Source organism: Salmo salar, chromosome ssa16 (assembly GCF_905237065.1).
Source record: "Salmo salar chromosome ssa16, Ssal_v3.1, whole genome shotgun sequence".
Taxonomy (NCBI): domain Eukaryota; kingdom Metazoa; phylum Chordata; class Actinopteri; order Salmoniformes; family Salmonidae; genus Salmo; species Salmo salar.
Window position 1 is genome coordinate 17,057,677 of NC_059457.1, and position 15,272 is coordinate 17,072,948.

At 42.3% G+C, this 15,272-nt stretch overlaps 1 protein-coding gene across 5 annotated transcripts in view; it reads right to left on the reverse strand.

Moving 5' to 3' along the window:
* The window catches only part of LOC106573299 (liprin-beta-1), a 90,643-nt gene that overhangs the window by 13,396 nt on the left and 61,975 nt on the right, over nt 1-15,272 (reverse strand). For all 5 annotated transcript variants that reach the window (XM_014148234.2, XM_014148233.2, XM_014148232.2 and 2 more), the window contains 5 exons: nt 13,092-13,251; nt 10,948-11,085; nt 10,617-10,767; nt 5,811-5,922; nt 5,453-5,541 (listed from right to left, as the gene is read on the reverse strand). In XM_014148234.2, coding sequence (XP_014003709.1) covers nt 5,453-5,541; nt 5,811-5,922; nt 10,617-10,767; nt 10,948-11,085; nt 13,092-13,251 — 650 coding nt within the window. The remainder of the gene's footprint in view (nt 1-5,452; nt 5,542-5,810; nt 5,923-10,616; nt 10,768-10,947; nt 11,086-13,091; nt 13,252-15,272) is intronic.

The following is a 15,272-nucleotide window of genomic DNA, read 5'->3' on the forward strand; positions in this document are numbered from 1 at the left end:
TATGACACCTGTGGTATATGTGTGGCAATGCCGGAATAACATTAAAACTAGTTAACTATGATCGATGGTGCTGGTTGTCCTTGCTCACTGTAACTAACAAAGTAATACATGGTACCAGGAGTGGAAATCATGTTTTTTTCTGTGAATGTTGGAGTTTATGGAAGTGTAATGGATGTAATCAAGCCACCAGAGGCTTTGAGCCTGGATGGGAATGTGGACGCGAATTGGAAAACATTTCGGCAGCGGTTTTTGCTGTATATGTCTGCCATTGGAGTTACGAAGGAGCCGGATGAACGTAAAGTTGCTGTTTTTCTTACTATAGCGGGTACACAGGCAATTGATATATTCAATACCTTCACGTTTGCAAATGAGAATAAAGACACGTTCACGGAGGTACTGGATCAGTTTGATGCATATTGTTCACCTAAGAAGAACGAGACATATGAACGTTGTGTTTCGCTGTCGTATACAACAGCAAGGTGAAAAGTCTGACGTCTTTCTTACGGATTTGAAATTAAAAGCACAGACGTGTAATTTTGTACACCTAACCTCATCTATGTTTCGAGTTAAGATTGTGTTTGGTATAAATGAGTCCAGAGTCCGAGAAAGATTGCTGTGGGAAAGTGAGTTACATTTGGACACTGCAGTAAAAATATATGTCAGGCGAATGAGCTGGCGCAATTGCATATTAAAACCTTTAGCTCCACACCAGCAAGCACTGCTATGGAGGTGGAAAGCGCAGCAGTGGATGTTGTAGATAAGGACACAAGGGGGCGCTATGAGCAAAGGAGCCATAAGCAATATGACTTTGATCAAAGGATTCACAAGCAATATGAATCTAACAGGTGTGGCACCAGGCACCAGACCAGGAAGTGTCCTGCCTTTGGGACATTTTGCTACAAGTGCAAGGGAAAAAAATATTTTTGGGAAAAATGGGTTTCGCAAAGAACAAGTATGGGAGACAAAACTTTCACACCATTGAAATCGAGGAGAATTAAGAAAGTGACTTGTTTGTGGGCACTGTGGATTGCATGGAGGACGGGCAAGAAACATCACAGGTCCATACTGTAGCTAGTGACCATTGGGTTGTACCACTAGTGGTCAATGGTACAATTTTGATCTTAAAGCTGGATACAGGAGCTAAAGCCAACCTAATTAATATGAGGTACACTAATTAATATGAGGGATTTTCATGAGTTAAAGCACAAACCAGTCATCATGCAAAAGGCTGTGGCTCTCAAAGCATACAATGGCCAAGCAATTGAGACTAAAGGTTTGTGTCGGCTAACTGTAAAGGGGAAAACAAGAAGCCACACACTTATGTTTGTGATTGTACCAGAGGGGCATGATTCTCTTTTGGGGAATACAGCATGTGAGTCGTGGAGACTGGTTAAGCAAGTGTACACCATTAATGACTTTGACTGGCTGCACAGTGTTCAACGGGTGACAAGTAATCAAAATGGTGAGGAGATTGCGCAAAGATATTCGGATGTGTTCACAGGGTTTGGAGCATAACCTCTCATTTACTCGATTACCTTCACAGAGAATAGCCAAGCCAGTGATTCATGTACCACGCTGAGTTCCGGTGCCACTACGGAAGGATCTAAAGGAGGAGTTGGGAAGAATGGTGAAACTCGATCGGCTAGTGAAAACAGAGGAGCCAACCCGACTGGGTCAATTTCATGGTGTTTGTTCGGAAAAGGAATGGTGATCTGAGTGTGTATGGACCCCAAAGACCTTAATAAATGTATCAAAAGGACCATTTTAAGATTCTTAAGGAGGGATGAGATGGTGTGCGAAATGGCTGGCGCACATTATTTCTCCAAGTTGGATGCTTCAAATGGATTCTGGCAGGTGAGGTTGCATGCAGCCAGAACCAAGTTTTGTACAGTCAATACACCCTTTGGAAGATATTCCTTTAAGACGTTACCTTTTGGCAGAAGTTCTGCCCCTGAACTCTTTCACAAGGCCATGGAAAGGGTCATTGAGGGGTTAGAGGGAGTCTGTGTGTATGTGGATGATTTTCTGGTCTGGGGGTCCACTATTCAGGAACACAATGAGCGGTTGGAAAATAATCTGCAGAGGGTTCAGAAGCATGGTTTGAAGCTAAATCGGGCTAAATGTCAGTTTTGTGTGAAGGAAATCACATTTCTTGGGGATAGGCTATCATCAGAGGGTGTGCAGCCTGATCATACCAAGGTCAAAGCGGTGAGGGAGATGGCTAATCCCACAGATAGGAAATGCATTCAGCGTGTTTTGGGTACAGAAAATTATTTGGGGAAGTTTGTACCAAATCTGTCAGCTAAAACAGTGAACTTAAGGACACTCCATCAGGACAAGACAGAGATATCGTGGAACAGAGAACATGAAATAGAGTGGAACAATGTAAAGAACATTATGGCTGAAGAGCAAGTGCTAACTTTTTTCGAACCTGACAAGGCTTACTAAGGTGTCCACGGACACCTCCAAAGATGGCATTGGAGCAGTGCTGCTTCAGGAGCATCAAGGTATGTGGAAGCCTGTGGCTTATGCGGCCCGTTCTTTGACTGATGCTGAGAAGCGTTATGCTCAAATAGAAAAGGAGCACCAAGGGTTGGCCGTTGGTTGTGAGAAGTTTCACTGTTGCATTTACGGCTTAAAGGTGATTCTAGAAACAGACCATAAACCCCTTATTCCAATCTCTCAAAAAAAATCTGAATGACATGCCTCCTCGTCTTCAAAGGATGATGATGGGGCTGCAACGCTATGATTTTGTTCTAAGCAATGTGCCTGGGTCAACTTTAGTGGTAGCAGATGCCCTCTCAAGGGCTCCATCAGTGGTGGCCCAAATCAGCCTCAGTCAGGAGTCTATGGAGGAGGAGGTTGCCTTGCATGTGGATATGGTCACGGAGTCACTTCCTATTTCTGAGCAGCAACAGCACAGAATAGCTTTAGAGACCACAACAGATCCCATTCTTTGCAAGGTGATCCATAATCTGGAAAATGGCTGGCAAAAATGCTCGTGTAAGCAGTACTTCGCAGCGCAGAGCTGTCAGTGGTCAATTGTGTGCTGTTGAAGAATAACAGAATGGTGATATCTACTTTAATCCGTCAGGAGATGCTAAAGAGAGTACATGAATGACATCTGTGAGCTGAGAAATGTAAGCGAAGGGCCAGAGAGTCCCTTTATTGACCAAATATAAATTCTGACATTGAGCAAATGGTTGGAAATTGTGACAGATCTCAAATTTCATTATAGATAGCCGAAGGAGCCCACGGTTATGGGAGAGGTACCCACCACAGCCTGGGAGAAGGTTGGAGTTGACTTGTTTCACTGCAATGGCAAGGACTATTTGTTGACTATCGACCACTTGTCAAATTACCCTGAAATTGCACTCTTGTCCAGCACAACAGCAAAGACTGTCATTTTGCACTTGAAATAATGTTTTGGTAGGCATGGGATTCCCCCTAGTGGTGGTTTCTGATAATGTACCTCAGTTTGCTTGCAGTGAGTTTTAGATGTTTACAGAGCATTAGGAGTTCAAACATATGACCTCTAGCCTGCTATATCCTAAAAATAACAGGAAGGCTGAAAAAAGGTGTGCAAATCATGAAGAGACTCTTAAAAAAGGCAGCACACAGTGGGACTGATCAATACTTGGCTTTATTGTCTTACAGAACAGCGACTTTGGAATGTGGCTGGTCACCTGCAGAAATCTTAAAATGGGAGGCAGGTTGCCTAGTTTCTGCCTGAATGACTGCCCATCAGCTGTAGGGCCCTATAATTCACAGCTAAAGGCAAGACACAAATTCTACTATGACAAAACTGCTAGAGTGTTGCACCGTTGGCAGCTCAGGATGAGGTTCGAATTCGGGGTCCAAATTCATGGGATAGAAAGGCTACTGTATTGGAGGAGGTTGCGCCTTGATCATATACAGTCAGGACAGAAGATGGGGCTGTGTATCGGCGCAACAGACAAAACCTTTCGAGAACACAGGAGACGTTTGAGGACACTCAGGACACCGGCATAGTGCCACTGGACACAGAAAAAAGAAAGGAGAACAAGTGGGGATGTGACAGAAGCTTCGGACACAGTGCCTCAGACCATGCGTGCAGGTCTGAGAGGGCCAGCAGGCATCCAGAAAGACTGAATATTCAGCGGTGATGTTTAATGGACCAAAGACTGACTCATTGAGTTGTTGGGGTTTGTTTTGATATGTTCATGATTGACCATTTCTAAACAGAGATTAATTGATATTTGTGAATTGACATTGCTTGTTGATGAAATGTATATGTTTGTATAAAAAAAGAACACACTGTGTTCCTTTTTTTATACATACATACATACATACATACATACATACATACATACATACATACATACATACATACATACATACATACATACATACATACATACATACATACATACATACATACATACATACATACATACATACATACAGGAAAATAAAGGAAAATGTATTGATGGGGTTCTGAGTGATGGTTTACGACACTCTTATGAGACCTGTGGCATATGTGTGGCAATGGTGGAATAACATTAAAAGTCGTTAACTATTATCGACGGTGCTGGATGACCTTGCACGCTGTAACTAACAAAGTAATACACAAACTTCTTCCATTTAAGAATGATGGAGGCCACTGTGTTCTTGGGGACTTTCAATGCTGCAGAAATGTTTTGGTACCCTTCGCCAGATCTGTGCCTCTACACAATCCTGTCTCGGAGATCTATAGACAATTCCTTCAACCTCATGGCTTGGTTTTTGCTCTGACATGCACTGTCAACTGTGGGACCTTATATAGACATGTGTGTGCCTTTCCAAATCATGCCCAATCAATCGAATTTACCACAGGTGGACTCCAATCAAGTTGTAGAAGCATCTCAAGGATGATCAATGGAAACAGGATGCACCTGAGTTCACTTTTCAGTCTCATTGCAAAGGGTCTGAATACTTATGTAAATAAGGTATAGTTTAAAAAAAAAAAAAATCATACATAAAAAAAACTGTTTTCTCTTTGTCATTATGGGGTATTGGGTGTAGATTGCTGAGGATTTTTAAAATGTATTTAATCACTTTTAGGATAAGGCTGTAACGTAACAAAATGTGGAAAAAGTCAAGGGGTCTGAATACTTCCCGAAGGCACTGTACTTGTGAAAATTGCACGAAAGCGATGGAAAAATACTAATAGTAGTGTGGTGCATGGCAAGTGTTTTTGTGAACGGTCTTATATCAAGCCATTGTGTAGTGATTGCGTCCACAGAGGGTAAGACTATGCCTTCTCCAGTGTTACTAATCCACGCTGTTCAGTCTGTTCAGCTTAATGTGATCTAGCAGTGTGATCATTATGCCCAGAGACATACGGTATATATCTCTATCTGTGGCTCTGATCAGACCCATGCATGTCTGATTAGAGTGTGTGCGTGTGCGAGCATCAGTCTGTATGACTCACTACTGTCATATAGTGCAGCATCCGGCCGTCCACCCTCCCCTCATCGAACTGGGTCTTATACTGAGGCAGGCCAATGTCATCCAGCCACCCTGAGGAAGGAGACGAGAGAGGGGAGAAAAGGCAAGAGAGGGGGAGAAAGAGAGTGAGATTTGCCAACCTGCCAGTCAATTTCACCATCAGAAATCAAACAATCAAACTTGCATTTTGAGAGCACTTGAATCAAATTTATAACTAGTTAATTGGATTACAATTCATTCAAAACGCCCACCATATCATTTAGACAACGTGAGATGACGTAAGGCATAGTAAAACCCCAGTATAAAACCTTGACCCTCATACTGGCAGTTCATCTACTCACTGGTCACCCAGTTGTAGTCCAGTTTGCCCTTATTGTCATCCTCCTCAGAGCCCAGAGCCTGCAGGGCCAGCTGGAGCTTCTTCCTGTGCAGCGGGTGTTTGATGCCCAGCTCCTAAACACACACACACACACGTGAAAATGCGCACACAGAGATAACCACCCAAAGTCAGTGTATTATATGCCACACCCCCAGGGCAGAACAGAGACACAGTTAGCCTGACAACAAGGATTACTTCCATCCATTTGATGAACTGCTTACAAAGTACAGTATGTTTGGCCAGAGTGGCTACAGAGTACAAAAAGAGGCAGGTTCAAAATAAAGTGCTGTGAATATTTGATGGAATATATGGGATCTGAACATCTGAAATCTGATGCTGAGATGCACCGGGCTTCAACAATTCTGCCATAATATAGAATACTTTTATATGAATAAATGAATTACACCGAGTATACAAAACATTAAAAACATCTGCTCTTTCCATGACAGACTGATCATATGACAGCTATGATCCCTTATTGGATGTCACTTGTTAAATCCACTTCAATCAGTGTAGAAAGGAAAAAATGACTTTTAAGCCTTGAGACATGGATTGTGTGTGTGTGCCATTCAGAGGGTGAATGGGCAAGACTGAAGATTCAAGTGCCTTTGAATCGGGTATGGTAGTAGGTGCCGGGCGCACCGGTTTGTATCAAGAACTGCAATGCTCCTAGGTTTTTCACGTTGAACAGTTTCCTGTGTGTATCAAGATTGGTCCACCACCCAAAGGACATCCAGCCAACTTGACACAACTGTGGGAAGCATTGGAGAAAACATGGGCCAGAATCCCCGTGGAACACTTGACACCTTGGGCAAAAGGGGGTGCAACTCAATATTAGGAAGGAGTTCCTAATGTTTTATACACTCAGCTTAAATTGAAAATACTGTGATTGAAGAAAAATTGTTGAGAGATTAAATAATGTAATCTCTTTTTACCTGGTTTAAGTTGTTTACTCTAAATTCAGACTGGAATATTCTTTTAATACTCATACTTGTTACTCAAACACCCATGACCCATTCAAAACGTACCGCGGCCCAAATTTGGGTTCTTACCCACCAGTTGAGAATCGCTGCCTTACAGGATTACTTGTCTGATTTTTAAGGTCCTTAAGTACGGTACAATAATACATAGCCTCTGGCTTTGACTTCATCAATAGGTGTTTTAAACCAGGGTTGCTTCAACCCTGAGCCTAATGGGGCGAAAATGCTTCATAGGGGATCAATTAAGCAATAAGGCCCGAGGAGATGTGGTATATGGCCAATATACCACGGCTAAGGGCTGTTCTTAAGCACGACACAACCCTTAGCCGTGGTATATTGGCCATATATCACAAACCCCCAAGGTGTCTTATTGCTATTATAAATTGGTTACCAATGTAATTAGAGCAGTAAAAATAAAAGTTTTGTCATACCCGTGGTATATGGTGTGCGTTTCTTTCGCCTATAGATGATTCTGTTACCCAGTAAACAGCACCCTACCGACAAAAATCTCTAAAACGATGCCGAATTATAGTTATTTTCCAGACACTGGTCAAAGACCCAAACAAGATTACTTTGAATACAGCCAAAGGGAACGTGATAAGATAATTGTATCAGAGTCTCTTTTTGACATGCCGGGGGGTAATTCTGACCTCTCGAAAGAACTGTTACATTTATCTAAGCGCCAGACGAGAACACATCTACATATAGTCACTCTTAGTGATTACGTACGTCAAGGCATTATTCCACGGGGACTCAGGTGGCAAAAAGAGCCATCATTGGGACAGAGCACAGATGCTTTCTGTGAGCGCTGGTGTGCCATCCTGAACAAATGCTTGATTGATTTAATGACATTAATTGGTGATCAGTTGAAAAAGGATTTTATTTAAATGGATAACACGATTGAAGAGAAACGCACAGCGCTGCAAGGAGCTGTTAATGATGATGTCATATTCAATGAACTGATGAAAACTAACCAAGCGCTCCAGGGCAAGTTGTCTACAGAAATAAAGGAACTTAAAAATCAAGAAATTCAACCATGACAAAAAAGACAAGGCCGAGGATAAAGTCTACTTCTGGAGAAACCCTGACAAAAGAGGTCCTGCTCCTTCTCTCCAAGACAGACACAGGAGGGATGCCCGCTTACTTCTATCCACCACCGTCTGACCAACGCTCTACAACCAGCGCCTCATCTGCTTCCAGTGCCAGTTTTTTATCCAATGAGAGACTGGGCCGACGGAAGGCCGGAGGTGGCCGCGGGCACACGCACCGACGAGATGCCGCACCCGACAGGGTAAGAAGAAACGACTACCAGAGGCAGAGGAGACCGTTCACACGTTCCCAGAACCCACGGGACTGAGTGTTTTTAATTTATCAAGCAAGATATTGAGCCCTGCCCATGTCTCCTTGCTTAATAAAGGGTGATCTTTTGTGCCTACAACTCAGTGCAACAATTTTGATGTTAAGGTAGACATGTTTAAGTTTTTTTAGAAACATACGTTTTAAGAGAATACTTTAGCTCCCGTAATCGTGATATTTCTACTGAACATGTAGGTTGCTCACCTGTACATACTCCGACTCCTTTTAGAAGTAAGAGTTATTTTGTACCTCCAGCCAATCGCAATCAATCTATGGAGACATATTGCAGACTTGTTGAAAAAGATGTTGTTCATCTCCTTAAGAACAAACAGGAGAACATATCTTTCCATCATTTACCTAAGGATGAAAAACAAGCTTTGCTTGATTTACAATCTGATACGTCAGTCCTTATTCGTCCTGCTGATAAGGGTGGGTCGGTTGTACTCATGGATAGGACAGTTTATGTAAATGAGTGTCATAGACAACACCTTTTACAAGAAACTCAGAAGTGACCCCACTGCCTAATTTCAGAACATGATCTTTACTGTCCTAGATGGTTATTTACGTTCTGGTCAGATAACCAAAAAAGAACATAACTTTTTGGCTATTCAACACCCTTTTTATACTTCCAGAAATTACACAAGAATGTTACAAACCCTCCAGGGCGCCCTATTGTAGCGGGCATTGATGCAGTAACGGCCCCTCGATCGACTTTTGTTGACTTTTTTATTAGACCACTCGCAGAACAGCTCCCCTCCTTTGTAAAGGACACCAGCAGTATGAGCTCTATTATTGAATCTCTTGATCCTCTCCCTGACAATACTTTGTTAGTTACTTTTGATGTTGAGTCGTTATACACCAATACTCCACACAAGGGCAGTATTGAAGCTGTGGAACGTGACCCCAATGAACTGCCTTCCAGTGTATGCCTTATTACATTGACTGAAATAGTACTTACAAACGACTTCATGTTTCTAAATGATTTCTTTATTCAGACGAAGGGTACTGCTATGGGATCCCCCACGGCTCCTAACTATGCTAATATGTATGTGGGTTACATGGAGAAAGAGTATATTTTCATTCCTCTCAAAAATGTTTTCTTGCCTAAGTTCATTATTTGGAAACAGTATCATGATATTTTTGTTCTATGGCGGGGTGACGCAAAACAGCTCCAGGTGTTCCATGCTTTTCTTAACTCCTGTTCTGAGCATCTGAGATTTACTATGCCATCTGATACATGTCAAATCAGTTTTCTTGATCTTCTGAGAAGATAATGTTCTATACACTGATAGTTGTCACCCACTTCCCTTGAGAAACAGTTTGCCCGACAGCCAATTCTGTCGAATCAAAAGAATTTGTAAAATGCAATCAGATTTCGACAGAAATATGGCTGAGACGCAAAGAAAATTCAAGGAGAGGGGGGTACCAAAAATGGTCAGATTAATAATGCCATTGAGAAAATTCTAAACAAAACGAGACATGACCTTTTTCAAGGTCAGTCTCGCAAAAATAAGCATTCTTGTGTTCTAACTACCCGCTATTCAAAGCGCTCTGAACAAATTAAGGGAATCGTTCAAACATTGGCACATTCTATGATCCGATGACAGTATCGGTAATATGTTTTCAGACCTTCCCTTGGTCGTTTTCTCACGGGGCAGAAACAGAGATCAATTGGAAAACTAATTTACCACCCCAAGATATCCCTGCACAGCGTGTATTTGCACCCCTACTGGATGGAAACTACAAATGTAATGGCTGTGCTCAATGCAATGGCACTTATAAATGTAGATCCTTCAAACACCCACAAACAGGGAAATCGATCCCAATCAAAGGTGTTATCACATGCTCTACTAAGGCAGTTATTTATCTTATAACTTGTCCTTGTGGTAAAAATGATGTGGGTAAAACAAAGCGTGAATTAAAAGTACGTATCTCAGAGCATCGTAGCACCATTAGGTGAAAAAACTTGACATACCCAGTTGCGGCCCACTTTCTGGAAGAAAACCACTCCATTTCGTCTCTACGTTATATTGGCATCGAACATGTCACCCTCCCTAGGAGAGGGGGTGACCTTGACAATTTATTGTTAAAACAAGAGGCTGCCTGGATCTTTAATTTAAAGACCCTTGCTCCCTTCGGTCTCAACGAACACTGATCTGAAGCAATTATTGTGATTTGCTATTGTAAATGTTTGTAGGCTTATGTAGCCAGCACCTCGCTTAAATAGGTGTGCGTTTCTTTCGCCTCTAGATTATACGGTCTGATATACCACGGCTGTCAGCCAATCAGCATTCACGGCTCGAACCACCCAGTTTATAATAACAAATAACATATGGCTGTACTGCGGTGTACAGGTGTTTTTTCGTTCCATTTAACCTTTATTCATACAGGTCAGTCTCATTCAGATACAATCTCTCCTGCTCAGTACTCACCCTCTCTAGATCCTGCTGTGAGGCCTGCAGCAGAGTCTGTCCAGAAGAGATCCACACGTGGGCCATGTTCAGGTAGAGCCCCAGTCCCTGCTCCTGCAGCCAGTCACACACCTGCTCCTTGGACCAGCGGGCAAACGGGGTGTCCAAGTCACTACAAGCGAGAGAATTACAGTAGGACACACTGGCTTATATTTCTGAATGACTTGACCATTGTAGTGCTCTACATCCAACTAGTTTAGATTTAACTTCCTTTATTATTCAAGGGGAGTGTACTGTGCACACTAACTTCTTATTTCAAATTAACTCAAGGTGAGTGCACATGCACACTAACGTGTTGTGTGATTGCTGTAGGTCCCGGGACCATCCCAGTCTGGGTCCTGCTGTGGCCCGGACTCCGCCTCTCTTGAACTCGACCGGCTCTGATAGGTTGTCATCCAGGTTGAACGTGGTGGACTGACTTCTCCTCAGCCTTAAAATAAATAAATATATATAAATTAAGTCTGGTCATGGTTGAAAGTTGTGCACTTATGGTGGAGTAACAACTGCAGAAAGCAATTTTTTATAAAATAATACATCTCCAAAACATGTTTCTGTTACTTACAGTTGAAGTCGGAAGTTTACATACACTTAGGTTGGAGTCATTCAAACTCGTTTTTCAACCACTCCACACATTTCTTGTTAACAAACAATAGATATGGCAAGTCGGTTAGAACATCTACTTGTGCATGACACAAGTAATTTTTCCAATTGTTTAGACAGATTATTTACATTTTTACATATATCACAATTCCAGTGGGTCAGAAGTTTACATACACTAAGTTGACTGTCTTTAAACAGCGTGGAAAATTTCAGAAAATGATGTCATGGCTTTAGAAGCTTCTGATAGGCTAACTAACATCATTTGAGTCAATTGGAGGTGTACCTGTGGATGTATTTCAAGGCCTACCTTCAAACTCAGTGCCTCTTTGCTTGACATCATGGGAAAATCAAAAGAAATCAGCAAAGACCTCAGAAAAAAAATTGTAGACCACAAGTCTGGTTCATCCTTGGGAGCAATTTCCAAATGCCTGAAGGTACCACGTTCATCTGTACAAACAATAGTATGCAAGTATAAACACCATGGGACCACGCAGCCGTCATACCGCTCAGGAAGGAGGCGCGTTCTGTCTCCTAGAGAAGAACGTACTTTGGTGCGAAAAGTTCAAATCAATCCCAGAACAACAGCAAAGGACCTTGTTAAGATGCTGGAGGAAACAGCTGCAAAAGTATCTATATCCACAGTAAAACGAGTCCTATATCGACATAACCTGAAAGGCCGCTCAGCAAGGAAGAAGCCAATGCTCCAAAACCGCCATAAAAAAGCCAGACTACGGTTTGCAACTGCACATGGGGACAAAGATCGTACTTTTTGGAGAAATGTCCTCTGGTCTGATGAACCAAAAATAGAACTGTTTGGCCATAATGACCATTGTGATGTTTGGAGGAAAAAGGAGGCTGCTTGCAAGCAGAAGAACACCATCCCAACCGTGAAGCACAGGGGTGGCAGCATCATGTTGTGGGGATGCTTTGCTGCAGGAGGGACTGGCGCACTTCACAAAATAGATGGCATAATGAGGATGGAAAATTATGTGGATATATTAAAGCAACATCTCAAGACATCAGTCAGGAAGTTAAAGCTTGGTCGCAAATGGGTCTTCCAAATGGACAATGACTCCAAGCATACTTCCAAAGTTGTAGCAAAATGGCTTAAGGACAACAAAGTCAAGGTATTGGAGTGGCCATCACAAAGCTCTGACCTCAATCCTGTAGAAAATTTGTGGGCAGAACTGAAAAAGCGTGTGCGAGCAAGGAGGCCTACAAACCTGACTCAGTTACACCAGCTCTGTCAGGAGGAATGGGCCAAAATTCAACCAACTTATTGTGGGAAGCTTGTGGATGGCTACCCAAAACGTTTGACCCAAGTTAAACAATTTAAAAGGCAATGCTACCAAATACTAATTGAGTGTATGTAAACTGCTGACCCACTGGGAATGTGATGAAAGAAATAAAAGCTAAAATAAATAATTTCTCTCTACTATTATTCTGACATTTCACATTCTTAAAATAAAGTGGTGATCCTAACTGACCTAAAACAGGGAATCTTTACTAGGATTAAATGTCAGGAATTGTGAAAAACTGAGTTTAAAAGTATTTGGCTAAAGTGTATGTAAACTTCTGACTTCAACTGTATATTGCAAGCTAAATCAGATTAAGATTAACCAGGGTTGTATTCATTAGCGCACACCGTAGCAAATTGTTTTGGAACAGAAAATGAAAACAAGCATTTTGCATTGGACAAATTCAAGTAATCACTCCCTTTCAGGTAGTTTCTTTCCCTTTGGTGCCTCTTAAATATGCCCCACACATTCCAAACTCAATCTTGATGTTTAGGCCAGTGTCATCAAGAGTTCTGTACCAATCATCTTTAACACTCACTTTCCAAAGAGTGCCTTGATTCCCCTGGACTTCTTCTTGCCCTCGGGAGAGGTAGTAGAGGTCACACTGGTCAGTGTGTTGGTGCTGTCGCTGATGGCTGACCTCTGGGGTAGCCCTGCCAGGTCCAGATGGTCAGTGCCCCCCTCTCGCACGGTCTCAGCTGTACAAACAAGGCATTAGCACCGCCATGCTACCATGCTGACTGAGGTGACAGCCATGGTGTGTGTCCAAAATTGCACCCTATTTCCTATGTAGTGCATTACATTTGTCCAGGGCTCTGGTTAGTAGTACACCGTATAGGGAATAGGGTGCCATTTCAGACAAAACCATGCACAGATATCTGCTTCCCAGGGTCAGAGGCAACTCCCAGACAGCGAGATCATGGGGATGGCATCAACACTAATACCCTGACAGTCTGGTCTGTTATAACCCGCTAATTAAAAATGTTTTAAATCCCCATAAAAATCTGTCTGTTTAAGCTAGAGATCTATTCTTTGCATGGGCTACCCGATGTCGGCCTTCCGCATCTGCGGTGGAAAGTGGCAGAGCTACAGCGCTGTTTGCAAGACCAGGAGACATCTCACAAAAACATCTGTAGCGTCTGATAGGGCAGTGACAGTTATGGAATTTCCAGTAACAGTTACTTGTCAGGCAAATGTCCACGGTCACTGGTATAACCGTTCAAATAGCAAAATTAAGGCACTCTGGTTTCCTCCTCTATTCTCCAAAATAATCGATTCCTCGACTCTTTGCCCGTTGAGTCCCATGTCTGTCTACCTGGTGGCCGACATGCCTACCTATACCTGGCTGTGCCTCTCCCATCGCTCTCTCCCTCGCTCTTTCTTTGCTGTGAAAGATGCGAGAGTTTGTGTTCTCGAAGTAGACTAGGGCAAATAGTTTCCTCTGTTGCAAAAATACTGAATCTTAGGAGTCGATTCCTAGCGGAGAAATGCGAGTCGACGGGCAAGGAATCGATTATTATGGAGTCAACTCCCAATCACTATCAAGCAGTTGCAGAAGTGCAGCTCACCAAGAATGACATTTGGTAGTTAATTTCAGCAGAGATGATGGCTTTTAGCATCATTTTTGTATCTTTGTAAACCGGATAAAATGTATTGCCAGAGAAGTATGCATACTAGGCTACAGATACAGATCACGCAAACGTTACAGCATCAAAGGGAGCATGTTGAAGAAGGGAGAAGATGGAGTCAAGGATTAAAAACTTGTTTATAATAGTCATTCATTTACACTACTGCTATTGGGTATATTGGATATACTTCTTTAAAAATAAAGTTAATAAATATTTTCTAAAGTTCTGAAGAGTTTGGTCTGCACTCTGTGGGAAGATGAGGCTCTCACGAACACGACGGTGTTCTCCGTTTTGTTCTACGACCCCCACAAGCCCCACGGGACTCGTCTGAAGGTAACCCGCTACTGGTTAAAAACAATTAATGGAAGTAGGGATGCACGATAAATCAGTGAACATATCGGAATCGGACGATATTAGCTAAATATGCCAACATCGGTAACGGCCCGATGTCTAGTTTAACGCCAATGTGCAAAACCGTTCTCCGTCGTGGGTGATGTTGGCTTTCGCCGACTGGTCGAGCACCGGTACACACTACCAAGTGAAGTGCGCTATTTTTCAGATGTTGCCCTACCGGTGTTACACAGTAATAGCTTCACGACATACTATGCAATGCTGTTTGGGTCTTTGGGTGTCAAAAAAGATACACGTCAAATAAGCTTGAATTTGACATGTCAAATAACACAGTTCTGTTATAGAATGTTGTGAGTGCTGAATTTGCACGTGCAAGCCAAGCGCCACCACTATCAGTAGCACTGTCAAAGCTGTACAAAAGTCTTCAAACAAGCAAACACCGGCACCAACGATGTGTTTACAAATCAAAATGTATTTGTTACATGGTTGGCAGATGTTAATGCGAGAGTAGCGAAATGCTTGTGCTTCTAGTTCCGACAGTGTATTAATATCTAACAAGTAATCTAACAATTCCCCAACAACTACCTAATACACACAAATCTAAAAGGGGTGAATGAGAATATGTACATGTAAGTATATGGATGAGCGATGGCCGAGCTTCATAGGCAAAGTGCAATAGATGATATAAAATACAGTATATACATGTGATATGAGTTAAGTAAGATACGTAAACATTATTA